Here is a 27550-nt window from a genome sequence, read left to right on the forward strand (position 1 = left end):
CTTTATTCATGGGGAAAGAGATTGTACAATTATTGATATCTGAATCTGGTGTGTTTCCTCCTGCCCCTGTTTATTTGGGGTCTGATTCCAGGAGCTGCAGGTGGAATACTTTACTCCTGGAAGAATTCTGCGCTACTGCACAATACAGAATTTGCGTAGAATTAATGTTCTGCGCAGAATTACATTTTTTTCCTGCAGAATGGATGCTGCAGAGCCTGACTCCCCAGCTCGAAGTGCACCTGCAGTTCCCGGGTTTGCCAGCCCTGCTCGGTTACATGGTGTGGCCAGATCTCCTCTGTGTGCAGCAGCTACTGGAGCTGGTGAGCTATGCCCTGTGGGGAGAGGCAGGAGCAACAGCTGTGAGCTGCAGGGAGGGGCCATTGCTTTCCGGGAGGGAAGACTTGGGGCAGTGGAGGGCATGACATGAACTTTTCTGGGGGCAGATGAACCTTTAAACTGTGACCACTCCCCCCCACACACACACACTATCAGCAGATACTGGTGGTCTCTGCCCGGTGTTACAGTAAAAAAGCTTCGCAAAGCGAAGCCTGCGTCGGGGCTCTGCAGGGCAGGGGTTGCAGGTGTTTGAGCCGTGGGAGCCCCATGCAGCCCCCTCAAGCATCCCCCAAATACCTCCTCCCAGTGCAAACGTACCCCTCTAGTACCCCCCCCCCAAAAAAATACTTATACTTTCCCTTCCCCCAGCAGTGTCCTCTATTTGGGAACTTGAAATATGGTAACCCTATGGGGTGCGGTGTGAAAACACAAGAATTGACTAAAAGACCGGAGAGGCAGACTTTCCCCCCAAGATGTGCCCAGCTGGCATTTGTGACACACCCAGACTGAGGTGCCTGACAAAAGCATAACAGAAAAGGAACTGGGTTGTCATAAGGGTTTCTTTAATTTTACTCCTGGGGGAATCTCTTTTGTTGCCTGTACCGTTCGACATACTTGCTGAGAGGTATTTTGAAAAAAACTTACCAAAATAATTGAAACCAGCATGTTTTGTGTTACTTTGACAAAATATGCAGAATTTTTAATTTTTTGGCACAGAATTCTCCCAGGAGTAACATTGACTAAAAGTTATGCAAGCACAGAGCTTGTAGTCTTGGGCCCTTTATTTAAATTTTCTCTAGAACACTTGGAAAAAAGACTGTCTCAAATGTTTAATCCTGGAAGAAAAAAGATACATGAGCTAAATGCAGATAATTCAGTACTGTGCTTCACAATCAGTTATATTTATCTGATCTGAAACAACTGAAACCCTAATTTGCATATAAACTATTTTTCCAGACTTTGTATCGCTAAAACAGTGGTTACATTTAAAAAAATGTCTTCCCTTTTGAGATTACCAGTTCCAGCAGTATATGACCTATTTTAAGTACATTAGGTAAGCGGGATTATATTACATAGGGATTAAATTAGATGAGATTTTAAAAATTGTTTAGAAAGGATATAAACTCTCGTGCTTCATGGCATAAGCCAGCTACTGACAGGATTTACGAAGGAAACTCCATTAAGGTTATTCCATTTTCATCCATTATGGGTTTGGGTTTGGTTTTTTCCCCACCTTTTTCGGAAGCATCTGATTCTGGCCAGGGGCGGCTCTATGTATTTTGCCGCCCCAAGCACGGCAGTCAGGCGGCTTTCGGCAGCGCACCTGCAGGAGGTCCACCGGTAATGTGGATTCGGCGGCATGCCTGCTGGAGGTCCACTGGTCCCACGCCTTCGGCGTACCCGCCACCAAATTGCCGCTGAAGCCGCGGGACCGGCGGACCTCCCGCAGAAACGCTGCCAAAGGCTGCCTGACTGCCGCCCTTATGGCAACTGGCAGGCCGCCCCCCGCGGCTTGCTGCCCCAGGCACGCGCTTGCTGCGCTGGTGCCTGGAGCCACCCAATTCTGGCCACTATTTAGAGACAGGATACTGGATTGGACAGACCACTAATCTGATTCAATATGGCAATGGCTATGTTCCAATGCGCCTCAGTATAGATTACAATATCGCTAAAACCTAGTGGTCTTTCAAAAGAGAAGAAACTTTGTGCCACCACCAGGGAAGAGATTACATAATTAGCTAACATCCTAGAATGATGGTTTGGTTGGGTTTTTTGTTTTTGTTTTTTAAAGGTCAGATTTAGTTCCTCCCAAATAGGCCAGATTACAATTCTGTTGAAAAATTTAACATTTAATTTTTCTGTATGTGGCTTTGTTGAAAACACAGGACTCTGGGTTGATTAATATTTGTTGAAATAGAAGAGCTTCATTATTGTGGACAGCAGAGTGACTACTCTGCCAGAGTCCGTTTATCCGGAAACAAATCCTGAATTAAGTGAATTAGCTCAATTTTGATGAGGTGACTGGTAGGTTAGTCTTGTCGCTATGGCTATTTCTCTAAATGTTAGTTTAATGTTTTTGTGTCCGGAGTCGAAATGCAGTGAATGAAACAGTGATGAAAAAGAGTGCAGGCACACTTCAGCTAAAACTCAGATGTGCCCAGATGGACAAAAGGCTAGGTTTGAAGTATAAAATATTATCTGTTAAGACTGAACAAGGAAAATTATTACAGTGGATCAAATGGAGTACAGAACATGCTCTGATTTTTGTTCTAAAACATCTTGGTTCTGGGAGTAATGCCTGAGTCAGAAATGCTGTAGTAGTATGTCAAAATATTAAAATGTTACAAAAAATCTTTAACATATTAATAGTGGAGATACAATTTGGATTATCCATTATATCTAAAAACAGCCTTATTTTTTAAACCTCTAAATATGTGATACTGAATGATACTAGCAACCTTATTTTTCAGATATGTTGTTCTTAATTTGGTGCCCTATTTATTTCCTTTTTATATCTGTATTTCCCCAAGTGCATTCTGTCCTTGAGCATAGATAAACCTAGTCTCACTGCTGCATATCCAAGAAAATCTCCAAATATTGATTATCTAAATAAACATTTGTGTTAAGTATCTGAAGTGTATTCATTAGCTTTGATGGGGGAAAATAGCAATCAGCATCATAGTGCTGAATTTCTAAAACGTATTTGGTATGGCTTGATGTCTCTTCTGAATGCAGAGGAAAAACGGTCACATTTGCATCCGTCATTTTCTTTATCGCCTCACTGCAGTAGTCTTATGCATATTCTACACAGGCGAACAAAAGAATTTTGATTTGTTGACTGTAGGAAAAAAGCCATGGCTTTAAATTTGAAAAGAGATGTGGGGAGGGCGGGGGGGGGGGGGGGGGGAAATAAGAAAAGCCTGACACTTGTGCTGTGAAAGACCTTCCTAATTAACTTTGCCAGGTTCAAACTGAGATTGTTTTGAAGTGTTTTAAATACCTATAATGTTTGTGTACCTTATTCTTTATGTAATAACTGTTTGTTTTGAGTAAATAACCCCACCTGCCCATCATCTCTAATTAGTAAAGATTGGCAATAATAGTGTAGGTCAACAACTAAGTACAGACCTGTGCCTCTGAAATCATGCTTCCCAGGTCTAATGTTACTTTTAAGGGGTTTTCCGTTGTATCTACTGAATGAAATAAATCTGTGTCTTATGGCCCGCTTTTTCATCCTACAAATAGGACATGCAGAATTATGTGGCTCCACCTATCAGGAAACAAGAAGGCAAAGACTCTATCATGACCCCAGTCTGCCATCTTCTTTCCTGTGTTTTTTTCCTTTGCATGGCCTTCCATGCCTAATTTTTTCCTCTCCCTAACCCTTCTTCTTTTCTTCCCTTCTAGGCCCAGAGCTGAGGATAGAAAGATAAGGACAGAGAGAGGGAAAGGGACAGAAAAGATTCCCAGAAAAGCAGTGGAGCTCCAGTCTCTCTTTTGAGTCCCCTGCTTCCAAATGAGACTTGGGTTCATGCGGGAGGGGCAGCAATAGACAGCGCACCAAGAAATCTGCCACCTTTGGAGGCTCCAAGGCTATATTGCCCAGCATTCATCCTCCCCTTGCTGCAGTGGGGGCACTGTCTGCCATGCTAGAGACCTCCTATCCTCCATCCATCCCAGCAACTGGCTCAGCTTAACTGCACCCCTGCCTCTGTCCCTGGTGCTTATCTCAAGCAGCTTGCACAACCAGCGGCGCAAAATCAGCATGGCTGATACTGAAATGCTCCCACTTCCCATGCAATTTTCTTCCTGCCAACACCACAGCCGCCTCTCCTCCACACATCTCCCTGAAGTGCTGACACACTTTCTCTACAGTCATGGGAAGCACTACCAGACTTTCTTCTGTCTGGGCCTCTGGGAGTTACCAGCTTGAGAGACCGTCAGGGAGCTGGGATCTGTTGCCTGTGGTAGTATATATATCCCCAGTTCTCCTCTCTGTGCCCCACAGATTTCTTGGCAGCCCCAGTGCCTGCAAATAGCCTGTCTCTTCAGAATGGGCCCCCTGATGCCCCCATCCCTCAAATTTTCTCCTCTTCAAGAATGACAGCATTACTCTGTTTGAGCCTGACCAGATCAAGCCAGTCCAATTTCCATCTTCTCCTACAAAGAGAGACTGGCTTCAGCACTTCAACAAGGTTCCTCTCAGGATGCCTACGCAAGAGACAGTTCCACTGTCACTGCATTGACATCTTCCCAGGTCTAAATGCTTTCTTCCAATCCTTTGGTGCTGGGAAATGTCAGAAGCCTAAGCCCCGTGCTGTGAAACTCTGGACTTTCTGGACAAGGGGAGCATTTGCCCTCTCTCTCTGTCTAGATAAAGAAGGGTTAGATTTTAATCCTGTTATTTCCTTGTGTACGAGCCTGTGAAGAGGAGGAACTTCTGCCCCGTCTCTTACCTCCATCTCCTAAACCTGCACATCTCTAACCACCTGGGTCCATTTTCTTCACTCTCTAGAAGGGTGACTTCCTTTGCTCATTTGAATTTTGTCATGCCTACCTTCTATGATTCCAACCACCCAGTCCACTGGCGCTTTCTCTGCTTCACCCTCTGTGATCACCACCTGAAGATCTTGGTTGCTCTGATGGAAGCACCTGCATCCCTATCTCAGTGACATCCTGATTCAGGTGCTCTGTGCTCCTGTGGTAGAATGATCACGGAACAGGGTACTGCGATACCTGGCATCCCATGGTTTCATAATCATTCAGGACAAGTCCAATCCGCTTCTCTCTCAGACCCTTCTGCACCTTTAAATAAGCTTGGATTCCCGAATGGCCGCGGCCCTCCTCTCAGAACAGGCTTCAGTCTCTATTGGATTCTGTCTCAAGTCCTGGCTCCCTCCTTCGCGCCAGACAGAGATGATTGATCTTTTAGGCTACTTCGCAGCCATTGTGGATCTGGTTCTCTGAACCTCTCTCCACCTTAAGCCCCGATGTGCCTCCCTTTTGCCCAGATACCACCGTATATGTTACCTGTGTGGATCTTTCTCTCTCATTAACAGCCTGTCCCCCCCGATTATCTAGTGCTCCCACTTAGCCCCATCACAGTGGGTGTCTCTTTACTTCCCCACCATTTCCCGGTTTCTCTAGCCACAGATGCCAGTCTCTTGGGATCCATTTCAGCCCAGGAGACTTTATCGTCACAGGATCAGAGAGAGAGCGCATTATCCTACTCACGTTTCAGACCATCTTCTTAGTCAGACATGGGTATCCCTGCTCCTTCACAAGTGCATCCTGGTCTGAACAAGTACTGAAAAAGCCTTCACCTTTACTGGGATCAGTCACTGATTTATTTATTTTTTGTTAATGCTCCTGGGTCTCCCATTTGACCCCCTGGAAGTCCCTTTCAAACTACTGTCTCCTCAGGTGGCTGTTTCAGCCATGAAACATCCACCAGATGGGGGGATAGAATTGAGTGCTCTCATTATTACAGGCATTCAAACGTGTGTGGTCACAAGAGTTTGGAAAAGTTTGCCAGTTTGCCTGTTTTGAGGCTGCCATGAAAACGGATGGCTGAAGGGCTGCATTCTACTCTCCTACAAGTAAACCAAGCGCCAGAACCCCAGCTGGTCAGTTTTCACTCTACTGGAGGGGTCACAGTTTCCTAGGTTGAGAGGGCTGATGCACCTACTTCCCAGGCATAGAAAGTGTCTGTGTTGTCTCCACACATGTATAAAGTGCCATCAGATGGAGCTGACGATATCCTGGGGTTGTAAGCAAGGCAAGCCCTCCTCCTCAGGGTACTATTTGTTACATCTTTTGGCTATCCTCACTGTCCCTATGGGCACAATGGAAGAAGAGGGACATAGGCCAAGGGAAAATTATTCCCTGGTAATTCTTTTATTCATAGCCCTTTCTTCTCCAATTCTACATGCACCTGCCTCCTCACTTCTGTTTATCCTTGTGTCGCTTTTCCCCATATTTCTACCTTTTAAAACTTCTTTCTATTCCTGCATCCTCTCTTTCTAAAAAGAATTGGGCAGACTGGAAGCTTTCTATATAGGGCTTGACTCACAGATCGTTTGCCTTTTTGCTTCCTCGTCGATTGGAATCATAATGCTGTGTAAGTACCTTGCTGAATTGAGGCCCAAAGTAGGAAAATAAAACACAAATTAAACAGGATAACTTTTTTTAAGTTAACCTTGTGAAAGGGAACAGTGCTGGCCATTGGGTATGTCTTCAATTGAATACCCAAATGTGGTACCTGTAGCAAATGAGCACAGTTGAAGGTAACAAATCTGTCATTCCGAGTCTAAGGAGAATGAGATGGGAATTTTGTTGTTGCTGCTGTTCTTAAGTAGAGTTTCTTCTTTGAAGAGGTTTTTAATAAACTTGCTGAAAGTATCACTTTGAATCCTGCATGTTAGACAGAGGTAGAATTAATGAGAAGTGGTTGACTTTCCACTGAAATTATCCATAAATTTCAGTGATAGACCTAGTTAGTTTTAATACATGTGGACAATGAGCTGGCAACGTTTCCCTGCTGTAGCATGTTTCCTTTTTCTTCCATTACACAGTATGTTGCAGTGTTTCTCAGACGCGGCCACCATGGCCACATGCAGCCACCAGGGGCTTTGCTTGCGGCCACGGCCTCCTGGGCTGTTATTGGGGGCGGGGGAGGGCAGGCAAAGTAGCGGCCCCTTCCTGTTACTCCTGGATGCACCGCCTTGGTGTTGGTTGCTGGGGCCACCAGCAGTGGTTTGGGCCTGCTCCCCCTTTGGAGACACCTGGAGCGGGCACAATGTTGGAGGACCAGGCAGCTGGTGAGTTCCCCACCTTCCCGAGGGTGGTGGAGTTCAGGCTTTGGGCTTCAGCAGCCCTGAGGTGACAGGACAGCGGGGCGGCAGGCTCTGGCCACAGGGCTTCGGGCTCCAGCCCCCCTCCTACCCCATTGCCCCTAGCCCCCGCTGCCTCCCCCAACCCTCTCTTTCCCCCACCTCCCCCCATCCACAGCTTAATATGTCCCCATGCTTGACAGGGCTGAGTAAGTCTGCTGTGAAAAGCATATTTGTATGCTTATTAATATCACTTTTCACAACAGACTTACCAGCTACCAATAAATAAATTACAATGATTTAAACAGGCATATGTGCGTATTTATTTGTTTTTCCTAAAGCGAATGAAGTCTTTTAGGAAAAAGTGTGAGAGGAGCCACCAGCAAGAGTTGGTGGCCGCACTCTGAGGCCACCAAAAAATTTGTCCTGAGAACCTGTGTATTAGGGTACATCTACACTTACTTCCTGGTTCGGCGGCAGGCAATCGATCTTCTGGGATCGATCCCGGAAGTGCTCGCCGTCGACGCCGGTACTCCAGCTCGGCGAGAGGAGTACGCGGCATCGACAGGGGAGCCTGCCTGCCGCATCTGGACCCGCGGTAAGTTCGGACTAAGGTACTTCGAATTCAGCTACATTATTAACGTAGCTGAATTTGCGTACCTTAGTCCGAAGTGGAGGGTTAGTGTGGACCAGGCCTATAAGAGTATTATAAATACCTGAAGCACCACAGTAGTCCCTTTTCTTTCACAGTTCATGAAGATTGTAAAAGTACTGCTGTTTTTAAAGCTTAGACAGGACACTGTATTTGTAAATTAAGGCTCATTGTAGTCTACCCTTTTATGGATGGTGAGATTTTATAGATAAACTTATTTTGGAATATGCACATATGATAAAGACGGCATCACCTTTCAGTGTCTTGCCAGATGCTGTGTAAAGTAATCTACGTAAATCTAGCTACTGCAGATGAACCTTCTTAGATGTCAGTTTACAGCTTGTATTTATGTTTAGGTTGATCAGATTAAAATACTGCAGATACAGATCGTGTTGTTAATATTAAATTTTGTATTCCGGTCTATAATAAATTATTTTTCCTCTGTGCATTGGAAAAACTGGTTAATAGAGCTCATAAGAGAGTTTAATTAGTGGGCTGTTTGTGAAACAGAATAGGTATTCTGAGTCATTGCTCAGCATTACTCTGAAATTTCTCAGTGTTGGATTGTTTTTCTTTTTCTCGTTTCCGTTGTTGTTTGACGCAGGATGTTTGGGTACAGGGAGCATTGCATAAATGTAGCTGAATGCAATAATTTAATGACAGAAGCACTAGGTTTTTTAATTAGCAGCCAAGCAGATTTTAGACATGGTTACTAGAATATTTTGTTATATACTGTATGCCAATCCTGTCTTTGTAAAAGAGTATTTTCTTCTTTTTCCAATATTTTTATGTGCTTCTGAATGCAAGTGTCACTGCCACCACGACAACATAAAATACCTCCTGCTCTGAGGTGGCTACCTCTCTTCTGGTGATTCTTCTTCTTACCTGTTCTCCTTGCATGACAGAATGCATTCCTGGCCTTCCAGCAAAAATACCTCTTCTGTAGACCAGGCAGAATGTTTTATCAAGACAGTGTTTCTGCTGAGTCCTGCCAATACAGTTCCTTGATCAGTCATTAGGGACATCTGCAATGATTGAACTTGTATCACTCACCTGGTTTCGTTACCCCTATGCCACCTTTTCTCTTGAATAAAATAGTGCACATATAATTTAATCACTAGAGTAGTTGGGTTTTTGTAAACGTTGACTCTGGATAAAATTGTCAAGAAAGCCTGACGTGACTTAGGAGTCTAAAGTCTTATCAACATGGTGGTAATGCTTACCATTGTGGGGGGAGTGATTTCTGAAGAGCATAAACACGTTGTGCATTGATCGGCGCATGTAGACCCTGCTGATGCACACTAAAGGTTCCCTAGTGCGCTTTAATGTAGTACTGTTTCAACAGCACTGTATTAAAAGCGCAGTAGGGAATATGCAGTGTGCACCTGCAGAGTCCATGCAGACCAATTAATGAGGAACCTGTTAGTGCTCTTTAGAAATCACACCCCCATAGTAAGCATTACCCCACCACGTAGACAAGCCCTAAGTCCCATTAGCAATGGGATTTGGGCTCCCAAGTGCTCTAAGTCCCTTCTTGTTGTAGAAGACTTTGAAAAAATTTACCCTATGAACAGTGCAATCCATGCATCTGTAAATTATATACACTAATCTTATTAATTACTTGAGCAAGATATGGCCGATGAAAGTTCAGAATCAAATCTGCTTCTGTGTGCTGCCTCCAGTTTTCATTCCATCTTGATTGGTACAGTGATGTGTTCACAATTGAGGATTCCGTTGCATTTCACCTTAACAAGCTAAAATTGTTTGATGAATTCCACATTCAGTGTTGAGTTTTAGGAATCCGGAGGAGGCAGTGTCCCCCGTGATGAAGCTTGCACCACTTCCCTTGGGAGACTGTTCCATAGCCTAACAGTTATTGCTGTCTGGACGTTTTTCTCTTGAAATTTAGCCTATTATTTTTTTTGCCTTTCTTAATTTCATCCCGTTTCCTGCAGTTACAGCTACAGATATCTCACTAATGATTCCTCTCCCTCCTTGGTTTTACACACTTCAAATATTTGCAGTCTGTTATGCCTCCTTTTAGTCATTGCCTAGCACATCTACAGCGTATTTTAATACTTAAATATTTAGCTTTTTGTCTTGCCTCATAAGCCATTCTCAAGTCCCCGGTCAGATCCATTGCTGTTTTCTGAAATCTGCCTCCAGTTTGTCAGTATTTTTCTCATGTCCCAAAATTAGTGCACTATTCTAAGTCTAGCTGGGCCAAAGCTGTAGAGAGAGGGAGCTGTCACCTCCTTCCTCTAGGATGTGATGCATTTGTTTATGCAGCCCCCTTTGAGGTGGAGAGTAGGAGGGCAGCTACTTCATGTTGCAAACACGTATAATTTGATTTGTGCTTTGCCCACATTATAGGTCTCTCTTAGCATCATTGCTTCCCATTTTATCTCCTCGTGTGTGTGTGTGTGTGTGTGTGTGTGTGTGTGAGAGAGAGAGAGAGAGAGGAGGAGGAGGAGAGAGAATGAGTATTTTTCCCCAGTGTATTAGTTTTCATCTTTCCATGCTGAATCTTATTTTATTTCTACCTACATTACTAATTTGTGACTCTTTGTCTTTGGCTTTTCTTCTGTGTCGGATTCACTGCTGTGGACAGAAGTAATAACTCATGGGGATTTCTGTCCCAATTGTGCATTACTCCAGGTCATTGGATTTTTGTGGACAGCTGTAGCTCAATTCTGTTCTTGGGAAAACTGTTCTTTCCAGAACACAAAATCCACCAGTCCACAGGACTCCATACTTCTTACAGGGAGATAGGGAGGAAAAGAAAGTGAGGGGAGGTAGAGAGAACTAAATACAAAGTGCACGGGGAGGGGGGGATCCATATATTTGCTCAAGAAATGGACTCCAAATTCTCTCATAAGTATAGTCCTTTTGTAGCCCATATATAACCACCTCATATGAGGGTTTTTTAATGTATCATAGATTTTAATTATTGACTCAGATCATTGGGACACACTGTGTGTGTGTGAGAGAGAGAGTGAGTGAGTGGGGGGGAGAGAGAGAGGGGGGGGGGAAATCACCAAAATAACACTTTTTAAATCACTGTGGGGAGCACAAATCTTAAATTGGGTGTATCCTGTTTTTGTTTATGTTAATTTCTTTCACAGTACAGTAGTTCTGTCTCCAGATTCGGGGGCATTGTTATGAGAAGGAATTTAAAGGTTAAGACTTCCAAAATTCAATCTGTCAGTTGTGTCTTTTAATTTAACTACACTGGGCTAGATGCTCATTTATACTGCTGTGGCAGGGTAAAAGGGAAATTTTACACCCACTTTTAAAGTCCTTTTACCTGCCAGTGAGATGTAAGGAGGCAGTAGTGTAAATCAAACACACTGACCTCAGATTACAACTGGTCAGAAAAAGGTGTTTTTTCCCCTATTGAAAACGTCAACTTGTCAGTGAAAAATTGAAAACCAAAATAGCTTAACTGAATTAACCCAACTTCATTCTCAAGCAGAGGAGCGTTGGCCCAATGGTTTGGGTGTTGGCCTGACACTTGAAAGATGTGAGTTCAGTTCCCAGACTTCGGACAAGTCACAGAATCTCTTTGTCTTTGGGGTATGTCTACACTACCCTCTGGATCAGCGGGCAGTGATTGATCCAGCGGGGCTCGATTTATCGTGTCTAGTCTAGATGTGATAAATCAACCCCTAAGCCCTCTCCCATCGACTCCTGTACTCCAGCGCCGCGAAAGGCGCAAGCAGAGTTGACGGGGGACCGGCAGCAGTCGACCCACCGTGGTGAAGACACCATGGTAAGTCGATCTAAGTACGTCGACTTCAGCTACGTTATTCACGTAGCTGAAGTTGCGTAACTTAGATCGATTCCCCACCACCACCTCCCAGTGTAGACCAGGGCTCAGTTCTCCATCTGTGAAATGGGGATTATAGTACTTCTCTATCTCACAGACGGGTTTCTGAGGATTAATGCACCAAAAATTGTGCGGCCCTAAGATAGTGGGAGCCTATACGTATCCTAGAAATAGATAGATTCAGTCTCCAACCAACATGGCTGCAACTGCTTCCAACCGACATGTCTCTTCTCTGAGCTCTGCATTCAGAATATTCCAAGTCTTAACTGGTGCAGTGATCACACACAGTCACCTCCGTTCTTACAGCGCCATACTTATTTCAGATGAGATGTAAAATAGAAATCCCAAATACTTGAGGTCATTAAAAGACCATGGGACGCTTTCTGCGAAAGTAGGGATGTTGTAATTGGTGTCCTGGTCAAAGTCCAACTGGAGTAATCTTCCCTTGCACTTCCATTTGGACACCCTGGTCTTCATTTCCTCTTTTGAATGGTTGTGCTGTGTCTTGGTCACTGTGCACTTCATTCTCGAAGTTGTTTGTTTTTCAGTTCAGGAGCTGCAGAATGTCCCTAAAAGTGGGGGGGCCACCGGTGCCCGAACTGTGACCCCGCCTCCAGCGCTGCCCCTTCTCCCTGAGGCCCTGCTCCCACACAACGTCTTCCCACCGAGACCCCGCCCCCCCCTGCTACTCTCCACACACCCCCATTCCGGTGCCCCTGTTTCAGTTGTATGCTCCCTATACGTACTGGGTGAGATTTCCAAAACTGGTCAGCAGTGAGTGTTTTTGAATGTCAGGCCAATTTTGTATGTTAGTTTGCTTCATTTCATAGGTGTTCTTTGATACTTCAGGATGAAAAGCCTTGTGCAGTATAAAGCTATGGCCTGAGTTTCAAGGCACGGAGCATAATCAACTTCCATTTGAATTCACTGGGCGCTTCCAGGGCCCAATATCTCTGCCATTCAAGCCGCTAAAAGCGATTACACTGCTCTACAGCCAAAATGCTTCTGAAATAAATGTAGTCAAACTTTACTAATTCTGGGTCACTGAGAACGAAAATGATGCTTAAAATTGTTGATTGGCTCTAGTTTTCTAGATATGCTATTGGGTCAGTATATCTTGACTTGGGAATGGCGGAGGATAAGTGAGTTATAAAGGGAAGGGATCTCAATTTAACCCAGAAATGACTAAAATACATCTTTGACTGGATCTATGAATAAATCTATGACTGGGTTTGGACAGTACTTGCTTTTTAGGCAAAACAATGAATGATGCAATCTGAAGCTGGTATTGCATCATACATGGTATGAATTGCGTCATGTTATTCCTAGAAGTCATGGATGATGCAATCATAACGAAGCTTACATCACTCTGCTGAACAAATTGCCCTATATCACCTCTAGAAATCATACAGTGTCGTGCTCTCTTATTTGTCAGTGTTTGATTTTGCAAAGGGACACATTTCTGTTTAGCCAAAGTGAGCAGAGATGCCTCGTACTTGTGTGAACAGTGCAGATAACTTCTGCTATGTTTGTGGTGAAGTGACTTTTGCATCACAAAAGCGCAGTATAAGCACTATGGTTAAGAAAGCCTATCACCTTTATTTTGGCTGCAAAATTGGAGATCAGGACAAGAGGTGGGCCCCACACAAATGCTGCAACACTTGTGCAACAAATCTTTGCCAGTGGTTGAACAGGAAAAGGAAATCTATGCCTTTTGCAGTGCCAATGATTTGGAGAGAGCCAACAGATCATACAAGCAATTGTTACTTCTGCATGGTGCCTCCAATTGGGAAAGGTGTGTCAAAGAAGAAAAAGTGGACTGTGCATTATCCAAACATTCCATCAGCTATACGCCCAGTACCCCACGGAGAAGGACTGCCGGTTCCTGATGCACCAGAATCAGTCTCACTTGAGTCAGACGAGGAAGAGGAAGAGGATGAAACTTCTGGTCCTGAACCATCAATGTCACAGGACCCACATTTTCTCCCATCCTCCTCCTCTGAACCACACCTCATAACACAAGGTGAACTGAATGACCTTGTCAGGGATTTGGAACTACCCAAGAGTAAGGCAGAGCTGTTGGGCTCCAGACTACAGCAGTGGAATCTCCTGGCAAGTGATGTTAGGGTTTCCATGTTCCGTGACCGTCAAAAGGATCTTGTCCCATTCTTCTTCATGGAAGGTGATCTTGTAGCCTGCAACAACATCCATGGTGTGATGGCAGCCCTCAACATCGTTCACGATCCAGATGAGTGGAGACTGTTCATTGATTCATCGAAGACGAGTCTTAAAACTGTTTTACTGCATAATGGCAATGTTTTTGCCATCAATTCCAATTGGTCATGCAGTCCATATGAAGGAAACCTATGACAACATGAAACAACTTTTGAGGTGCATAAACTATGACCAACATCAGTGGCAGCTTTGTGGCGATTTGAAGGTTGTTGCTCTCTTGCTTGGTCTGCAGACTGGATACACAAAGTACTGCTGTTTTCTCTGCGAATGGGATAGTCGTGCAAGAGATTCCCAATACATCAAGAAAGATTGGCCACTCCGACAGTCATTGGAGCCTGGGAGGAAAAGTGTTCAGCATCCACCACTTGTTGAATCAAGGAAGATTTTGTTACCACCCTTACACATCAAGCTGGGTCTGATGAAGAACTTTGTCAAGGCCATTGTCAAAACACAAGCAGCTTTCAAGTACCACCGTGGAAAATTTCCAAGGTTAAGTGAGGCTAAGATAAAGGAAGGTGTCTTTGTTGGTCCTCAGATTCGTGAACTTCTTCGAGATGATGCATTTGACCATGCACTGCGTGGCAAGGAAAAGAAGGCATGGAAAGCCTTCCAGTTAGTGGCAATACATTTTCTCGGAAACAAGGCAGACAACTACAGGTTGTTGGTGGAAAACCTCCTCAAGACATACAAAAGCCTTGGTTGCAACATGTCACTAAAGATACATTTTTTGCACTCTCATCTAGATTTTTTTCCACCGAACTGTGGAGCAGTGAGCGACGAGCACGGCGAGCGATTTCACCAGGACATTGCAACAATGGAGAAACGCTGTCAGGGCAAATGGAGCCCATCAATGCTTGCAGACTATTGCTGGACAGTGACAAGAGATGCTCCATTTAATGAATACAAGAGACAAACCAAGAAGCTCCGAGTAGACACTGAATAGGACTAAACTATGTACATAATAGTTTTTTGCCTTTTGTTTCATAATAAATTTTATTTATATAACCCTTTTGCTGATTTTTAAAGTGTTACATAAACAGGACAGGTGAAATATTATCATGTAAAGCAACCATAAACACATGAAAAGACCTAGGTTTACAATTTATGATTAAAACTCTACTATCTACACAATATACATAGACATAAAATGTAAAAACTTAAATATCTTAGAAACAGTAGCCAATCAGTTGTTTTAATTGTCATATTTGAATTCAGCACATCAAAATACATAATAAATAGCACATTTTATCTCTGAAGCAGACGACTTCTCAAAAATTGTAGACCAGTGTTATCATACATTAAAGCATTGTGTCAAAAATATGAAGGCGGACAAAGCAAATGTTATTGTAATCTCCCTGCTGTAGTTTGTGAAAGCCGGGTTTTATAGCCTAGTGCAGCTCTGAATGGATGGTCTTTTTCTTTTAGCTCTTCGTCTAGGGCCACCATATTCGAGGCCTAGTTATTCCCTGCAGACTAGAGGCTCTAAAACTCATGAGGTGGTTTTGACCTGGTGAGTCTTAAACATTTGTTTCACGTAGGATTATAGGATATCTTTTGAGTTTTTGAACAAGTCTTTTTACTATCTGGTCTGTCTTTCTTTTTCTATCTATTTTTGTACAGCTTCTTGTACCTCCCTCATGGTCATACTATCTGAGCACTTTTCAGCAGTGCATTAAACAATTGGACTAAAATATGTACTGTGGGGGGACAGTTGGGACGTGTAGTGTCTTTTGTTTGGTAGGGTTTTGTTTTTAAACACACAGCAATTTGTGCATGATATTAGAGAAGGAGCGTACCTTGCACTTGGAAGGCGAGGTCTTGAGGTTTGTGATGGTCCTTAGTTCCTGTGAGAGTTCGTTTCACAATTTTGAACCAGTCTCCCCCACCCAGCTGCTTCTCCTGCACAGATGAGCTTTTATCGGATTCCCTCTGGCATTACTAGAGTTTAGATAGTCTAGAAATTCACTTTCTGTGAGATTTCCTATGGGAGAGTGCAACCTTTGCCATTCTGATTGCAGGACTTCAATGCCTTTAGGGAAGAATTTTCTGAGGGATACCATCCTTTGAGCAGTATTTTATGTCAGTGTGTTTGTGTTTCAAACATTGGTGCCTTACTGAAGCTTCCAGCTAGATGCAGTCTTAAACCATGAAACTTATGAGCTTCCTCTTAAGTTTGGTTTTCCTGATTTTATTATGTTCCCAGACAATTAGTGACTTTTGGGGGAGGGGAGAGTGGGGAACAGCATCCTTGTTTTACTTGGGAATCCCAGGTATCCCTGACCTATAAGACCCCCCCTTTCTAGCTTAAGATTTTTGTTACTGGCATCTCCATTTTAAGCAGCAATAAGCAGCGCTCTCAAATTGTAGCTGTACCACAGCCTGCAGGAGAGAGGGTTCAGCATTTCTTTGGACACTGGGAAGGGTCCTTGCAACTTATTTAGCAACAACTTGCTGTTCCCGTGGTTTAGAGCACTACTGCATCTTGTAAGAACCTGCATATTAAGAGGTGGCTCTGGCATTGTCTCTCTATAAACCATAAGAGTTCTCTATTTCAGAGAAGGTTGGCTGGGATTTACTCTGCTTGGGCCCAGCCTGCCTTCTGTAACATCTGAGATACGTGAACACTTATAAGTCACTTTCAAAGTGGAGCATAGTTATTGCATCAGTAGTACTGGACTATTTCCTATGACCTGTATTCTTTCAGGAGATACCATTCTGCGCCCATCAAAAATACCTTTGTTTCTTTGTCAAGGACCAAACCATTCACAGTTTATCTCTCTCCCCCTTTTGAGAATGACCCTGAAAATGCTTGCTAAATTTCTAGCAGATGTGACAGCTAGACTGTAGTAGAAACAGGCTTTCTCTCCATTCTTGGACAAGCAGCAGGTTCCCTAAACAAAGTTCTGTTTACTCTGAAGCAGTTCACGTCTATTTTAAATAGCCTGTAGGGTAATTAGATACTGTGTTAGAAAGCTACACCTGGTACAAGACAAGTAGTGACCTTCACACTCCGATTATATTGGCTTATGGCAGTGAGGGGCTTACCTTAATTTTCTGATCTTGATAGCATTGTGTATTGTGTTACCATACCCTTCTTTCAGTACAGATTCCTTGGATGACAGCAGCTTCCTCTGCCCTTCTGTGAAAGGGATGTAAAGACAGATGACGTATCAAGTTACTGTGAAAATGGGCACATTTTAGGAGCAAGAATACAGAGGACAAGTGGACTGAACAGGAAGTGTTCTCGCTTCCAAAGATTATTCCTAATAAGAATATGGTCAGCTCTTTGTAGACAGTGTCTGGCAGGAAGGGGACACTTAAGATTATCAGAGAGTCAGTAGGCTTCCTCCTCTTTCTGTAGGTATAACCGCTCATGGAGGCCATCTAATCAATGAACCATAAGTAAATACTTGTACGAAAGTTTGGTGAGGGATGGTTTAATGTAAGATCTTGCACGCGATGAAATGCCTACTGAGGTGTTCTTCCATCAGCTGATACCAAAGTAAAGGCTGATGCTACTTAATTGACCTTCAGGACCAGAACCCTGCAGAACTCACTGCTATCTTCCTCAGGGTAGATTGTCATCCCCCCCCCAGCCTTTTTTGGGGGGCCGGGGGGGATGTATGAGACTTTAGAGTGAAAAAGTTCAGTATGCAGGATTTCCTTGTGAAAAATCTGGGATGAGGCCTAGGCCAGAGCTTGTTAGAAGCCCCACTATTGACTAGTTGAAACTTAAAAGAAGTTCCATTCATAAAACTTACATTTGGAGGGCCTCTACTCTTCATATTTGCTTCTTCTTGGTGGTTGCCTAAATTAAGACCTATGCTTAGTTCTTACTTTCCCTTGGTCTGAATCGCCTCTCCACGGCTTCCCTCCCCTTTTTAGGTGATTGCAGTCAGTTTCTCTTTTGGGGAACTATCATGGCAACTGAAATGAAGAACTTGGCAGCACATCTGTCTCTGTGCATTTTGAATGTGTCCATCTCTGTAGTATCCATGTAACCTTCTGTGAATGCTGCGTCGTCTCCCTCAAAATACGTTTTCTAATGAGATAAGATCATTTTTTGCCATTCCTAATTTTTCCCTGTGCCTCCCTCTTCTTTCCACATCCCCCTAAAGTAAGCTGATCTTTTTAAAAGAATAATTAGAAAAAACAGGAATGTGTTTAAAATCCTCTAGAAATATGTTGGGTTTCTCAAGCACTGGATATCCAGGATGGGAACCCTAAATATAATTAGGTCTCTTGTATTGCTAGTGTTTTAAAGGGGGAGAATCCCCCAGCTACTCTTAATTTTTGTTAAGAAAAAGAAATATGGCATTTTGCAAGCTTCTTTTAAACATGTCAAGAAGCCATTTGATAATTTTTCTTGTTTGCTTGCTGGCTTTCATTAGGATATGGTAAAAAGCAGAACAGTCTGTAGACAATGCCTTTGCTGATTTGTAAGTGAAAACTATTAATCAAAAATGGTATGGAGGAGAGGAATACTTTTTTTTTTTTTTCCTTTTTCCTAAACTTGCCTCTGCATTTCCTGGGTGAGTTTGCTGCTTCCACTGGGAGTTTGAAAGATACTGCTGTGGACTGTATTAATGATTTGCACCTGTGTTTGGAAAGCTTGTAAAATGGAAAGATCCATTGCTTTTGTTCAGATTGTCTAATTGCAATAATATCTAAGGGCCTTAACCATGGACCAGAACCCCATTGTGCTGGGTGCTGTACAAACCCAAAACAAAAAGATGGGTCCCTACCCCAAAGAGCTTGCACTTTAAATATAAGGCAAAAGACAACAAATGGAGACAAATAGGGTAGTAGAATGAAACCATGAGACAACATTGGTCAGCATGACACAGTTTTATCAGAATACCAGAAACCTAACTGTTGTCAAGTTTTTTGTAGGTATCCTGGCATAGGAGAGTTTGAAGGAGGCTAATGAGCTTTGCAGATGTTTATGGGGAGTTCCTCCAAAGCATAAGGGGTAGCTCAGGAGAAAGCACGAAGGTGTTTGTTTGAAAATGTAACAGTGACCAGTGGAGGCTGGTTAATTGGCATCATCTCAGCTGGCCTAATAGGGAAGCAAGTTGAACTTCAATTTGGCAAGAAATCCTTCACTAAATATCACAGGATTAAGTACAGATGCGGGGGCAATGATTGGATTTAAGGAACCGAGCAATGTGTGATGTACAGCATTTCATCTGTAGGGGTCTCTTTAAATCCCCAGGTGACATGTGACTGAATGTGGTTACCATCTGATGACTGATGTAAAATGGGTTAGTAGTTGTGGTCCAGTTACTGAAGGGGAGATACTGCATTGCAAGAAGAGCATCGAAGTAATGGACACCAGCTGGCATTCACATTGACGATTTCGGGAGAGCAGCCAAAGATTTCAGTTAGTGTCTCACCTCTAGATTGGGTGAGGTACAGGGAAGATGTGGTGTAGGGAACCTGGCATTACTGGTATCCATATTATACCTGGTCTTGTGAATAACTAGAGGGTTCCAGCGTCCAGTGCAGACAACCTAGCACTGTTTGTGAATGTGATGAAATTCCCTTTATTTTAAAAAAAAAAAAAAAAAGGTGGGGGGGCCCCTAAATTTTTGGTTTTGGCTTAATGCTGCTCACACATTGATGGGTCTCAAGACCAAAGAAAGTCTGATTTCTTCACATGTGGGTTTCAAAAGAGCATCCAATGTGTGGGACGCCAACCTGAAAAGGCCCAGCTTGGCTCAGAGGATGATGTTGTCTTTTTTGTTTTGCTTTGGGGAATGGCTGCACTAGAAACTGGGAGGGGAGGTAGGGCTGGGGAGAGAGAACAACAAGCTGGAATAGTAGCAGTGCGAAGATCTAGAACTATAACATGTTAGCCCCACCTAATCGTGGTGTCTAATGAACTAGTGGATTCCCACGTACAGAAAACGAGACTCACAATTTAACCTGGTGCTGTGATGTGACGTGTGAATGGACTGCTGTGCCTATGCAGAACCCCATTGAGATGCCCAACTGCATGCTATATGTTGCCGGATCAGGGCCTAAGAAATGGTTTCCTTTTTCAGAACATGCAATAAAAAGATACGATCAAATAAATGAAAGCTCATATTTCTTGGCCATGGTTTAGAACAAATCCTCTTCCCCTCCTCCAGGATCCATTTGCAGTGCACATGAATCTAGAGTCTGTTTTTATTGTCATGAGATTTATTGCTATTGAGAATAGTTTGAAAATAATTTATATTTAGCATGATTTGTTCCATTTTTTTTGTTTCTTGGCTGTGAATGTTTTAGTACACTAAAAATTTACAGTGTCTGCTAGCCATCTCATATGCTAACCAAGCATAGATTTTCACAAAATTATTTTTCTGTGGATTTTTCCTTTTGGCTCTGTTGGCCGGCATTCTGTTGACTGAGGTAGAATTTTTTTTTCCTTCAGCATCATTGATATAAAGTATAGACTGCTAAATCATATGACAGAATGCAGCAACAAAAATTTAGTAATTGAACCAACTGCATCAAGATTGTTGTGGGTTGAGCTTTAATGGTTCATATCATAGTAAAGCCGTATTTTTCCTTTTTTGGACTCCCTGAAATTAAGTGTTTAGAATGTTGAATAGGTCAATTTAGATTTTTCTTTCCACAAGAAATTTTATACAATATAACATCGCTGATGTAGGAATTAGCATACATGTGATAAAAACACAATCAGTAGTTTAGGAATAGAAGTTTATGAATAGCTTTTATACATGCATTATCAATCACTTCTTTTGAGGAATTTTGTTCTTTGAACCAGATTATGCAAACATGCAAAGGAGTAACTTTGCTCATGTGAATTGCCTCCTTCCACTTTAGAGGAAACATCCATGTAGATATCTTCTTGTGTGGAGGATGGCAGATGGCCAGTGCAAAGTAACCTTAATGATGTAACTAAGGAACTCCAGAGAAAGGAATGGGGGGACATGAGAAGCTTTGTCTCCAGGTCAGTGTTGTTCTCCTCTTGTATCAGCTGTCTCATGTCACTCTCTCCCCTCCCCAAAGTTCCTTTTAGGTTACTTTTATCTATATTCTCTTCCTTAAAAAGGTATTTATGCAAATGTCTTTGAGAAATGAGAGAGACAAGGTGGGTGAGCGAATATGTTTTTATTGATCCAACTTCTGTTGGTGAGAGAGACGAGCTTTTGAGCCACACAGAACTCTTCGGGTTGGGAATCATTAGGAAAGGGATAGATAATAAGGCAGAAAATATCATATTGCCTCTATATAAATCCATGGTACACCCACATCTTGAATACTGCATGCAGAGCTGGTCGCCCCAGCTCTAAAAAGATATCTTGGAATTGGAAAAGGTACAGAAAAAGGCAACAAAAATGATTAGGCGTATGGAACAGCTTCCGTATGAGGAGAGATTAATAAGACTGGGATTTTTCATCTTGGAAAAGAGATGACTAAGGGGGGCTATGATCGAGACCTATAAAATCATGACTGGTGTGGAGAAAGTAAATAAGGAAGAGTTATTTACTCTTTCTCATAATACAAGAACTAGGGGTCACCAAATGAAGTTAAAACAAACAAAAGGAAGTATTTTTTCACACCACACACAGTGAACCTGTGGAACTCTTTGCCAGAGGATGTTGTGAAGGCCAAGACAATAATAGGGTTCAAAAAAGAATTAGGTAAGTTAATGGAGGATAGGTCCATCAATGGCTATTAGCCAGGATGGGCAGGGATACAAAACCATTCTCTGAAATGTCCCTAGCCTCTGTTTGCCAGAAGCTGGGAATGGGCAATGAGATGGTCCACTTTATGATGATCTGTTCTCTTTATTCCCTCTGAAGCACCTGGCTTTAGTCACTGTCAGAAGACAAGATTCTGGGCCAGATGGACCTTTGGTCTGATTCGGTCTGGCCGTTCTAATGCCCTGTGTGACTCTGGGCAAGTCATTCAGGGCCAGATTCTTAAAGGTATCTATTGATATCTAGATATGTTATATGAGGTATGTTGCAACACTTAAGTGACTTAGACAGCTAAGTTCCATTTTCAAAAGTGACTTAGGCACCTAGGAGCCTATATCCCATTGACTTCAATTAGACTTAGGTGCCTAAATACCCTTAGAGAATCTGGGTCTAAAAGCTTGTCTCTTTTCAGAATGGGACTTAGCCATCTAAGTCACTTAGGCCTCACAGTGCTGAGCAGAGCAACACCTTAATACCTTTGAAAATCTGGGCCTTATTCTCTCTCTGCATCAGACAGTTCCCCATGTGTGAAATACTAATTATTTTATTGAGCTCTACTAATGAAAAGTGCTGTATAAGAGTGAGTTATTTATTATTATTATTGTATTTATTTGTATTGTGATAGCACTTACGAGCCCCAGTCCTGGAACAGGACCTATGGAGCTAGGCACTATACAAACACACAACGAAAAGACTGTCCCTGCCCCACAGTGCATACCGCACTTGCCAGAGGTATTGAGGGTAAACATATTCAAGATTGGGAGAGGGGCCCACCTACAGCTGCAATGGGGTCCATATAAATACCTTAGGTCAGAGATTCTCAAACTTCATTGCACCACAACCCTCTTCTGACAACAAAGTTACTACATGAGTGGGCCGCAGCCTGAGCTCCGCCGCCCCGGGTGGGGGAAGAGGGAGCTGCGGCCTGGGGGTGGGCAGAGGGAGAGCTTGGGCTTCAGCCCTGGGTCTAATGCTGGCCCTGGCGACCCCATTAAAATGGGGTCATGACCCACTTTGGAGAACCGCTGCCTTAGGTAGACAGAAAAGAGTGGGGAGGGGTGACATCAGAAGTATTTGTTCCGCTATTTATGCTCCTGCTTCTTTGCTCAGTTTAACTTTTTGTTAATGCCAGCGAACTGGGGTTGGAATATATTTGTTGAGATGAATTTAGCCATTCAGGAAGAATGGGTGTGTTTTATGCTTGTACTTCTAGACCTAGTGAATGGAAGTGCTCCCTTGATGTATGTAATTTAAAATAGCAATTTCCTGTCTGTAACGCTGCATGTGGTCGTAGCAGTGAAATAAAGCATTTCTGTGGGTTTTTAAAGGAGTTCTGCAATATCCGTTTAAACCTTAAAAATTGAGCACCTTGATCTGATTTTTAGAAGAGTGAGACACTCCTATTATATATGGATTATGCAACACAACATTTCTAGGTGATGTTGTTTTTTCCCAAATTCAGTAGGCCAAATGCGCGCTCGCTCTCTCTCTCTCTCTCTCTCTCTCTCTCTCTCTCTCTCTCTCTCTCTCTGCACAAAGACAAAGTAACAAGGTTTTATGTAGCAGAGATGGAATCCCTCCACCAGACTAGGGCATAACTCCTCATGTGCAGGATGCTTTGTGAGCTCTGCTTCCCCCATGCAGAAGTGTGAGAAGGAGCTTGGTAGTTACTTCTGCATTATTGCAGTTAGAGCCTCTATGGAGTACAGTTTTCACAGCCTGTTATCTCTCTCCCTGTGTGGGCTTTTCACAACCTTTCTTCCTCTTACCCCTCTTGAGCAGAATCAGGATGATTCCTCTGCACATTGACCCCATGTGCAGGTAGGATTTGGACCTAGCATTTTCAAAATTCATTTAAAAAGTGTGTAACAATGGGTGAGATCCAAGAAAGTGCCTGCCTCCTGAGAATTTTTTTTTTAAGCCTGGTTATCTGTACTCACTTCTGCATGCCCAGTAAGTGTCTGAGGTTTAAAAAAAATACAACAAATGATTGCATTTTCCAAATATCCAAAATAATTTAAATATGGCACATAAGACAGAGGAATTTGAAAGCCTGAGTGCAAAATCTGCCTGTGTGTTGCTATTGTCTTTCGTGTTCTGTTAACATTCATATTGTAAAATCATTGGGAGAAAGGTCTAATATTTTTGGTGTAGCTTTTGGTTATGTTATCCTTATCCTACTCCATTGCAGACACCTAGTTGTCCTTGCTGTGTGTGTATATGTATAGCGTTAATAATAGTACATCACTAGCTCCATGTTACTAAACTGAGTTGTTAAACCAGGTCTCCTCCTTCTACTACAAACATAAACACAGACATTACCAGTAAAACAGAAGCTGTTGAAATGATTTGGCTGCTAAAATGGGCTCCTGCCATCCGGATGCAGCAGCAGTTGTACCGTATTGTCTTTGCCGGCATCACCAACATACTAAAGAAAACATAATGTAAGAGCTTATCCTGGCATGGGATAGTCTGTCCTTTCTTTTCAGTTCTGCATTGCCACTCACAAGTCAATAAGACAATATAGAAAGTTTAAGTTGATTTTACAACCAACTGAGCAATGTGTTTTGGAGGGGTCTGGTAAAATATGAGGCTTCTGAACTTTCACATTATGAAAACCAGACAGACTCTATAAACAATGGCATGAGGAGCATTTATTTTTATTTCATTTTAAATGGGAACCATGTTGCTTGTACAGCTGATCCTCTAGTTTGTTACAAACTCAACACAAAGCTATTAATTGTGTTTATCTAATTCCATTGATATCAACACGTTACATGCTTTTCAGATAACTTGTAGAAAAGCATTTTTTTTTAGCTTTTTTTTTTTTTCTTTTAGGTATGTACATTATAGTGGCTAATTAAAAAATTTCTGTTAGCTTCCACAGAGTTGAATGGTGAAAAACTGACACCCTGCTGTATGTAGAGAGTCTAGGTGGAAGTGTGGTGAAAACAAACAGTAGAAGAGAATTTTGATTCCACATTTGGAAGTCATTCATGTGCTGAAAAGATACTGAGTCCTTTTTTGTTTTGTTTTGTTTCTTATGTTTCAACAGGGCAGAGTTTAGGGTATGGATTTGTTAACTATATTGATCCAAAGGATGCAGAGAAAGCCATTAACACTTTAAATGGACTCAGACTCCAGACCAAAACCATAAAGGTAAGAGAATACAAAGAGCCTTTTGCTAAATTTAGGAAGAGCAGTAAGTAGTTAAGACAGTTTTTGGAAATCTCATCAGTATTTTAATCTGACAATGTAAAGGGCACAGCTAACTAGCTGTTCCTTAAAACAAAGGATGTATGGCAGATGGAATCTTTTTTCTTTCAAACTGCTACTATTTTTATTTATGGGGGGGGGAGAACCCTCGTCGAGTATTCTATAGCGTTGTAATGGGATTTGAAGTTAGGATAAAACAGCCATTGAGAGAACATTACCCATAGAACAAAGGTGAAATATACAGTTGTATCATTCATAAATGACCACAACACACGTGTTAATTACAATTAATTTGGCATGTGATTATCAAACATTCAGTTCATAAAAGGCATCCTCTAATCAAGATACACTTCTTCCCAGTTAGGTGCCATTTTCAAAAACCACAGTACTCTCTTTCAAGGGTTATTCTTCCAGTTTCACTGTTCTTTGTTTGATTCACTTTCCCCCAAAGGGACTAGAGATCAAGTAGAAGCCACCCAGTTTGTTATGCAAACATGCCATTAGTTTCTCCCTGGTTTCCTCAGTGGTCCGAGCAAATTTTTGCACTGTAGAATTTCTTACTGCATCTCTGATTTCAGACAAATAGCCTCTGGATCTGCTCAGTTAATCAATCAGTAGCAAAAGTGTTGAGCTTTAAGAGAACAAGAGACTAATCATTGAGATTATATATAAAATATTCTTTCCAAAATTCATCTTGCAGGAGCAAGACCGTCACACATGCATGTATTTATACCATGTACCAAAATCCTTGCAACAGGTTTTTATGCAGTTAAGGTTTGTATTTATTTAATTTATCCAAATGTGTAAAGTAAAGCAATAAAATAAACTATTCTTATCAACTGCTGCAGATTGAAATTTAATGCTGAGACTCAGCAATTTATTCATTCCACTTATAAAGTTGAGCTGCAGGTTACTCTCTACATTTATCTTAAAGGGACACTGACAAGATAAATATCATAGTTTTAAAAAAACAGGTTCTTACCTGTTTTCTAAATGCCTTAGATTTAAAACTCAAATAAACATCTAGTTTACTTCCTACTTTTAATGCTGTGCATTTACTACTTGCATATTAGACACTTTGTCCAATCTGACTGAACTCTTTTTTTTTTTTTTAATTACATTTCTATTTTTAATCGCTTTCACTTTCTGGTTCTCCTGAGGAAGAACTGTGCTGTTGTATTTGAGTTTCCTGTGCTGCTGGGGAATGTCAACTGCAAAAGAACATTTTAAATCTTTCTACGTTTCATTAAACTACTGAATTTATTATGCGTTTGTAACTTTTCTTAAATAGTTTAAATTCACAATTATTTTATTCATGTGTCCTTTAAAGGAGTACTTCTGCAGTAAAAGTTTTGGTTTAGGGAGGAACTTGGTACACCGCACATTTCTGGAAGTGTTTTTTTAAATTAAGTTTTTTTAAATTGTATGGAAACAGTTTACTGGTTTTTGGTTTATTTCAGGGGTAGGCAACCTATGGCATGCGTGCCGAAGGCGGCACGCGAGCTGATTTTCAGTGGCACTCACACTACCCGGGTCCTGGCCACCAGTCCAGGGGACTCTGCATTTTAATTTAATTTTAAATGAAGCTTCTTAAACATTTTAAAAACCTTATTCACTTTACATACAACAATAGTTTCGTTATATATTATAGACTTATAGAAAGAGACCTTCTAAAAACGTTAAAATGTATTACTGGCACATGAAACCTTAAATTAGAGTGAATAAATGAAGACTCGGCACACCACTTCTGAAAGGTTGCTGACCCCTGGTTTATTTTATGCTTATAAACATGTTATTGAGTACTTTGATTTCACAAGTGAAATTCTGTTGGAATTTTGAAGGCATTTAAAATTTAATAGTAAACAAGGAAACAAGTCTGTTTTATATGCATAGGAGTTGTATACGTTTTACAAGGATTAGTAGAACATACACAGTCTTCAAAATACACATTTTAAATAGGTATTAACAAAGTCACCCAAATTAATCTGAAGGAGCCTTACTTTTGAATCTCCAGGCTTTGTTGACTGTAACAACATCATATAAACAATAACACACAATAAGGTATGCATACTTTTTGGGCAGTTTGAATACAGCTTGGAATTGCATCTATTGCAAATAAAATGCACCCAAAAAGTGTTTGAAGTAGCAAAATGGCCTTTTATTAAACTTCCTGCCCCATCCCCACAAACCCTTTTAAAGCCACGGTAAACCTATCCTATTACTGTATTTATTAATTCTCTTAAAATAGGCCCTTTCTGCCAAGTGTAGCGCAGTTTGGAGGCTTTACAAAGTTGAAGTTGTTGAGGTGTGAAGAATATATTTTTAGTATCCTCTCCAACTCCCATGCCAGTTAAATATATTGGAGGAAACTACCTCTGAATTCCCTCTTAGATTCCAAATACTCTTGCAAAGCAGCAGCAAATCATATTCAATAAAGTTTTAGACCACTTTACTTTGTCCCTCCCATTGCACTCCCCATTTCACATTGCGCCACTGCTTAAGACAGGATCACTTTTGTTTGGTTTTATTATATTCATTCTTTTTATTTATGTATTGGATTAATGCACAAAAATATAAGTGCACCTACCTAATGCTCTCAGTGCCATTTGCAGATCTTTAATAATGCAATCGGTACTTAAAAATTACATTTTTAATACACAGTTGTTTTGCAGACTGGAAAACGAATTTGATTCAATTAAATTGTAGCATAAAATTTAAAACAAAAGTACTGATT

The 27550-nt window shown here is 41.8% G+C and overlaps 1 protein-coding gene across 7 annotated transcripts in view; it reads left to right on the forward strand.

Moving 5' to 3' along the window:
- Window positions 1-27550, forward strand: part of ELAVL4 (ELAV like RNA binding protein 4) — a 76893-nt gene that overhangs the window by 33071 nt on the left and 16272 nt on the right. For all 7 annotated transcript variants that reach the window (XM_065408947.1, XM_065408952.1, XM_065408949.1 and 4 more), the window contains one exon: window positions 24656-24759. In XM_065408947.1, coding sequence (XP_065265019.1) covers window positions 24656-24759 — 104 coding nt within the window. The remainder of the gene's footprint in view (window positions 1-24655; window positions 24760-27550) is intronic.

Source organism: Emys orbicularis, chromosome 8 (genome assembly GCF_028017835.1).
Source record: "Emys orbicularis isolate rEmyOrb1 chromosome 8, rEmyOrb1.hap1, whole genome shotgun sequence".
NCBI classification, from domain to species: Eukaryota; Metazoa; Chordata; order Testudines; family Emydidae; genus Emys; species Emys orbicularis.